This window comes from Arachis ipaensis, chromosome B9, assembly GCF_059453495.1.
Source record: "Arachis ipaensis isolate K30076 ecotype BB chromosome B9, ASM5945349v1, whole genome shotgun sequence".
NCBI lineage: Eukaryota > Viridiplantae > Streptophyta > Magnoliopsida > Fabales > Fabaceae > Arachis > Arachis ipaensis.
Genome location: NC_142444.1, coordinates 154066432 through 154073833, shown reverse-complemented (window position 1 = coordinate 154073833; position 7402 = coordinate 154066432). Strand labels below are relative to the sequence as shown.

Here is a 7402-nt window from a genome sequence, read left to right as displayed (position 1 = left end):
ACTAGTCCCATTAGTCGGCAGTGAGCAACCGAGGCAGGGCGTCATAGTGTTATAGTGTATTATTAAAAGAGCATGTGTGTTGTACTTTGACTACTTTCCATTCCTTTTAATTTTTATTACTGTTTTTGGCGATTATTGATTTGATTTGATCCATTCCCATATAAGCCTGTGGGGACTTTTGGCGCGCACACAACCGAGAATTTATTTTTGAGAAGCAACCTTCATTCATTTCACAATTCCTTGCACTAAAATCTGGTCACTTCACACAGCTTTTACAACCAACCATTACTTTCATCTCTGCTCTCTAAACCAGAGCTTGAGGCAGCAGCAGTAAGGGGGAAAAACTAAAAGGATACTATTTATTATCACAAAATCTAAATCTAATTCTGTAGGTGGAAAAACCTGCAATACAAATTCCAATATTTAACACCCAGCAAAGCATTCATGCATTCAGCAGGTGACTCGTCTAACCATAAAATAAATTAAGAGGGAGAGGAGGGAGAATCAAAATCTTTTCCTCTTTACTCGTGATATGTCGTCAAAACTATCATCACTCCAAACCTGTCCACCACCATGCCTGAAGTTATCTTCCTGCTCATCCATGTTTCTTGTTCTTCTAGGTGGCGGCACATTTCCTGGCCGCCCCTTAATTCTTCTGTCGAAGTCTCTTTCCCTCATGGCGTTGCCTCTTTCATGAAAGTCCGAGTCTTCAGAACAGAATCTATAATGTCTAGGCCCCTCCTCAGCATTAAGGTGAAAGTTCTCATTAACATTACCATTGTAAGGTGGCCTGAAAGAACGAACAGGTCCTCGTCTCTCACCAAACCTCCTCCTCTCCTCACCATTTCCTTCATTGTTAAGCTCAAGTATCCTACCAGAATGCATAGGACCCCCAAAGAAGTCGTCATCATTGTCTGCACGATCGCGGGGATCCACAACATCAAATCTCCGGTTCCTAACTAAAATCCGGCCAGACGGACTCCTGTTGGACATGACAGACCTCGGATGACCATGATCTCTTGCAGAATCAATGTCCCTAATGTCATTAGAAGGTCTCGACATGTAGGATGGGGAACCATGCCTACGCACCACTCTCTCACCAAAAACAGGGCGCTCAGGGGACCTCATCCTGTCAACCCTGTATAATGGAGATCTTCTGTGGCCTAATTCTGGATGCCCACCAAACCCATCCGGGGATCTTCTTCTAGGAGACCTCCTCCTTGGAGAAGACCATGGACCAGGTGAGCGACTCCTTGATCTGATGGGAGACTTGGAACGCATCCGTGGAAGACCCCTTCTCTGCATTGAAGAGAAGTTCCTATTCCCTCTAGTAAACCGACCATCCAGTCCATCAAACGGTTGCGGACGTGTGAACATAGAATCTATAGTGTCATCAGGGAAACCTCTCATAAATTTCTCACTGTGCCTCATGCCAACCATCTCTGAACCATCACCTCCAATGCACCTACTTGGACTAATGTTTCTTGGTATTCTATGACCCATTTGGATGCCATCTCTTCCTCCAGGAGAGCGCCTCCTTGGCGGAATATATGAACCATCATTCAATGGTTTTCTTCCCATCCGACCATGACCAACATACGAGCCATCAGGAGCAACATTATTGAACTCCATATCACTATCGGCAATAGCAGATGCATATTTTCTGGGGCCACGGAACTGACCTGGACCATTGTAGAACTCACCAGAAAATTCCCGGTCAGATTCCCAATCCCCACGGAGTGTGTCCATTCGATTATTAACCCTTCCTCTACCGCGCACAAAATTCATTCTAGAATTTCTAGGGGATATATCTTGGTGTCTTTCTCTAGAGAATTTGCGAGGTGCATCAATATAAACATCATCTCTGAAATATCAAAACAGGAATAAAGGAGGGAAAAATAAGACTTTAAAGGAAAAGAACAAACTCGACCAATAAAAGACATACACATGAGAATAAAATGCATACCTTACTCGTGGTAGCTTGTCACCATCCAGGGTGTCGGATAATACATCTCTACCTCCCCGTGATGGCAATGACCTTCCTGACATAGACCTAGTTTTACTAGGGGATGAAGAGCTAGCAGCTCGGGAGAGATCTATGATTCTTCCTTGGTTACCACCATTATTAACATCTTTGCCTGCATCATCAGCATTTGCAAACACTTCCATCTTTGGCAAATCTAAGTCAATTTGTCTAACAGTGTCAGCTGTCTTTACAACCTCATTGGCACACTGAACAGCTTCTTCCCCATTGTTTGCAGTACCTTGGAAGGAGCATAATTCCATCTCCACAGTTTTAGATGCATTTTGCCTATCTGAAAGATCTAGCGGTTTCGTTTGCAAAAGGTTAACCAGTTGCTTCCCATCAGAGGCAATATTTGGCTTTTCATTATCCACCGACTCTTGCATGCACACAATTTTATCAACGACCTTAGCTGACCTCTCAAGCATTTCAATGTCCACCCCATCTTCACCAACCTTTACCTCACCATGGGTTACAGCTGTCTTGTCATCCTCCACAGCATGAGATAAGGTAGGACAATCACCAATCACACCCCCTTCCTCCATCTGTCTATTTCCAAAATTATTAGAGTCAGGATGTTCTACTTCTCTTACCTCGCATATGGTGTCTTGGGCAGTGGATTGCTGCAGAGGTTCTCGGACCTCACCATCTTCATAATCATCATCTTCAGCGTACTGTTCAGTATCAACAGGAACATTCACAGCACGGTTGTCATCAGAATCATAATCAGAACCGTAAGGATCATCCTCCATCATATCGGTTGATAAGGTTATCTTTTCTTCATCACTTACACAACTATCACCCCTGTCTCGTGGATGGGGTGTAGGCTCATTCATGAGTTTCACTCTGCAACCATCACGATTATCAGCATTTTCTTCTTTGGTTATTAATGAATCCTTCGTGCTAGCATCAGTGTGTTCTGTACCATTATCAACTATAGGTTTCATATCTGTTTCTGAAGGAACCTGCACGGCAAAAGCACCAGGAGATACTTCCTGAACATTAACTTCAGTGGTAGAAGTACAATTTTCTTGGTGGCTAACTACATTTTCGGGGGTAGTCAACTGCGCTGAACAAGATTTCAAGTCTGCTGAGCAGACAGGTTTCATTGGAGGACAAACTGTCTCTGCAGGAACTTTTGCTGCCTCGGAAGTGACTGGCACTGGCACTGCCAGAGCTGAAGAACAAATATCTGACCCTTGAGACAACTCATTATCCAACCGATCTGTTTTACCCTCTGATGCCTTTGGTCTTTCATCATTACCATCATGACTGGGTTCAGGTTTAACAAGCTTCGGATCAACTAACATTGTATTGCCAACAGGCACAGACTTAGAAGACTCAACAATGGAATGCTGAACAATTTCTTGTTTAACGGAAACACTATCTAATGAACTGGCATTAGCTTCCTTTAAATTCCTTTTCAAGTTCTCATCAAATGGTTCTGATTTTACCGACCTAAAACTAGAAGCATTCACATCACCAGAAGCTATCAAACTTGACGAGCTCACAGTTGGAGTAGCATTGCTTGGATTTAATGTAACAGATACTCTAGAGAGCTCAGCAAATTTTGAAGGATAAGTTGTAAGACAGAGATCCCGTGGGAGGACCAATTTATGCTGTCCATACGGACCAGAAGAAATAATTAAAGACTTCCTTTGACTCTCTTCAAGTGTTTGCTTTACAGACTCAACACCTGTTGGTAGCACCATTTCAGTTGAGCACATGAATTGTTTTTCATCAAGGGCACCACCAGAAGCTTTCATCCCATCAACAGAAGGTTTAACTGAACTTGCATCAGTCCCAGATTCTTCCCATGCATCCATTGTAGTATTCAGATCCCAGTTTGCCCTGTTGGAATGAACACGAGGTGTGTCACTGTTAATTTTAGCATCACTACTTGAATTTTGAGTAGTGTGTTCTTCCTTGCTTAGAGACAACTCCAATGAGACGGGTTCCACTTCCTCAATTTTACTGCTGTTGTGAATTTCAGAACTTCCAACGGCTGGAAACTCATGATCCTTTAACCTTAAAGATAAATGAGTACTATCCGGAACTATAGCATACTCTTGTTTACATATGTCTTGGACACTCTGTTTGCTCATATCTGCTCCAATGTTAAGTGCTAGACTTTGCTTTGCAGCCAACAAGAGTTCAGGATTTCCCTTAATCATCTGGGATCCCAATTTCTTATCAGAACCTTCATTAAGTTTCACCTTCTCTTTGCTATCCATGACATCCAAAGTACTTGATTGAGTTGCAATAGTCGGTTCCTCAAGTTTGGGCCTAAGGAGGCCAGAATCGGTTTGCACCTTCTTAGCATGAGTGAGATCAGTACTTGCTTTCTTGTCTTCAAAGACAATTCCATTAATATCAGATAATCCAGATGTACTGGTAGAAAGAGTTGAACCCTGTGATGTGCTTGAATGTTCCTTTCGCAAGATATCACTTTCTTCTGGAAACGAACCCTCTTCCAGAGGAGCTGACGAAGCTTGAACAGAAGGAAACCTCCTTTTCTTGATTGGTGCCCCTGCGGCGGTTGCGTTCGAAAGAGTAGATCCTTGGGAATTGCTCGAGTTTTCTTTTCGTTGCAAATCAGTTTCTTCAGTAAGAGAACATGGTTCTTCAGTCAGTGGCGATGAAGGCCGATTCAAAGGGAACCACCTCCTTTTCTTGATCGGTACACCTGCAGTTAAACCACTAAATTGCCCAGCAATGGATTTTACCCCAGTCTGTCAATAGAAGATCAAGTAATCAATATCCAAAATAGTACAAATTGGCAATGGTTCTCTAATCGTAGTTAGCTGTTAAATCAGAAAGGAAATAAACACCTCTTCATGTCCTGAAACAGGCATGATTCCAAAGTTTGCTTAAAAATCTCACAAGTCAAAAACCCTTCTTTCACTTCAGTTATTAATATTCAACAGAAATTCCTCAATGATATTATTGAAGTTGGCTAAAAAATATCCTGCACTGAATTAAGCATTCGTAGGCATATCTCTATCTTCCATAAAGCTTGTTCGCAAATATCCAAGTAAACTTAGTTCTATCCTTAGCCTCACTTCAACATCACACAAGATGTGGGAACCTGAAACACACAACATAAGTCTCCCATGTCAGAAACTAATTATCAAAGCCAAAAACACATAAATTTAACACCATAACTCCCTGGAATTTAATTCTATCAGATCCAAACCTAATTGGCCACATAATCAGAAAAAGCTTCCAGATCAGTCCCTATTATCACTTCAAGAATATTCCACACGCAAGAAGAGTAAGCAGAACACCAAAATGAGTAAAATATTAACCTAATAACCACCACCAAACCCGGCACAGAGTGGTCAACAAGACCAAAATTCACCAAATAAAGTCAACAATAGGGTTGGTAAACGATCTATCCCGCGGCATCAATAGTGCTCACCAAATCAACCAGAAAACTCCCAAAACATCATCAAACAATAAGGAACAAAACAAAGTCCGAAAAACTGATTTCACAATCGGTGTCGTATTCCAAGAACATAAATCACCCTAAGCATATAAGGGATGACCAGATCTAATCCAATAATCAAATAGGGGCAAAACACAATAAACGCCAAAAGCAAAGAGTAGTGTGAGGCTCGTGAAATTAGATACCCACAACCGCAGGCTACGGAGAAACCAAACCAATTGGAGGAGAAAAAACAGATCTTGACCCAGAATTTCAATAGAGCGCGATGAAAAATTCGAAGAAGAAGAAGACGAAGACGAAAAACAAGAAAAAGAGGGGGAAATACCTGATAAGAAAGAAAAACAAGGTTGTTTTGTGAAATGGTAAATGAGAAAAGGAGGAGTGGGTTTTGGGGAATTTGGTTTCGGTCAAGTTCGCTCTGCAACTTCCTAGAAACGAAAGTGGGAACAAACGAAAGAGCTGAGAAAGAGGAAAAAAGGAATCTGAGTCTCTCTTTCTTTCTCTTTCTCTCTCTATCTTCTCTCTAATGAGTCGTAGAGAGAGAAAACTAGGGTTTGCTTTTTTGTGCTGATTTTATTGACTTTTTGATAACGGAAGCTTATCTTCGCTACTATATATTCTATTTCACCGACGTGACGGGCCAACTAATCTGCCGCCACGTGTCCTTTTCTTTGGCGTGGCGTCTGATCCACCATTCATTCCTTTTCTTTGAACCACAGCCGTTGGATCAAAAGGGACGACTTTCCTTCCGGTTCTTTTCCCCATTCACACTGGACTTCGTCGCCTTTCTCATATTTGCTTTCATTTTATATTATATATTGCAAAAAAATCAATTATTCTACCGTATCATATTTTTAAAAAAAATACAATTATTTAATATTTAATAAATCTTTGGTGTTAGTAAAGCGTTGTTGGTTTCCTTGTCATATTATCACTTTCGCATTTGGAAAAAAAAGATATTAATTTCTCTTTTGAATGTGGACCAAGTAAAATAGTATCCTACTATGTACTATCTATGGTGACAATGACTTATATATATTTGCAAAAGAGTAAACTATCATTTCTATCCATAAAAATTGAAAATGCTGATACATCTATTCATAAAAAAAGAAAATTATCATTTGTACTCATAAAACATAAATTTCATATAATAAAATTATCCAAACACTAAAAAATCACATAAAAATTCCAAATTACCCTTATCATCGTCATCATCCGCATTATTCACCCTTCCTTCTCTCATTCCGTGTCTCTTCCTCACCTGAGCCAAACTTTGAGTTCAAAGGCATCACCACCTTATTTCCTTCATCACTACCATCACCACCACCACCACTATACTTCCATTATCATCTTCTTCACATAAAGCAACAACAACAACAATAGAAAAAGCAAATTGTCTCAGACCACTGTACCACCACCGGCGACCACCAAGTTGTCGCCCCTTCACCCGATTTTCTCTCTTCTTCCTCTCTCTCGTCCCTTCTCATTCATGTTCCCTTCTCTGCTCCTCTGCATAACCACCACTACGGCACTCAACAATCGCTGGCGCCGTCAAGTCCCACCCAACCTCCACTCGCTGCCACCGCGTCCTTTCCCCCTTTCTTTCCTCCTCCATCCTTTCCCTCTCTCTTTCTTCTTCTTCCCTTTGCCTCACCTCCGCGAGCCTAGGACCACCGTCGCCTTCTGTTTTCGCTGCCTTTTGCAACCCTAGAGTCGCTGCCGCTGCCTGATCGCTACTGCTGCCCCAACCCGTTCCAACTAGCCCTCTATCTCTTGTTGACACAGAGCTCCGATCCAGCCCATGTCCAGTCTGCGATTTCACCCGCTCTTCCCCAATCTGCAAACCCAGAGACCACCAAACCTACATCACACAACCATTCGAAAAAAGTTGGAGAGAGAGAAGCAAATCACAAAAGGGAAGAGAGAGAAAG

At 41.8% G+C, this 7402-nt stretch overlaps 1 protein-coding gene across 2 annotated transcripts; it reads right to left on the bottom strand.

Moving 5' to 3' along the window:
* Positions 1-200: 200 nt before the first annotated feature.
* Positions 201-6060, bottom strand: LOC107617613 (uncharacterized). Of its 2 annotated transcripts, none has more exons than XM_016319417.3 (4): positions 5797-6060; positions 4855-5111; positions 1967-4755; positions 201-1864 (listed from the first exon to the last, which is right to left on the bottom strand). In XM_016319417.3, the coding sequence occupies exons 2-4, from the start codon at positions 4876-4878 to the stop codon at positions 505-507; spliced, it is 4173 nt and encodes a 1390-aa protein (XP_016174903.2). In that variant the 5' UTR covers positions 4879-5111; positions 5797-6060; the 3' UTR covers positions 201-504. The 2 variants fall into 2 exon arrangements, with proteins under 2 accessions (XP_016174903.2, XP_088355587.1); XM_088499461.1 differs by lacking the exon at positions 5797-6060 and adding an exon at positions 5657-5762.
* Between the last annotated feature and the right edge of the window lie 1342 nt (positions 6061-7402).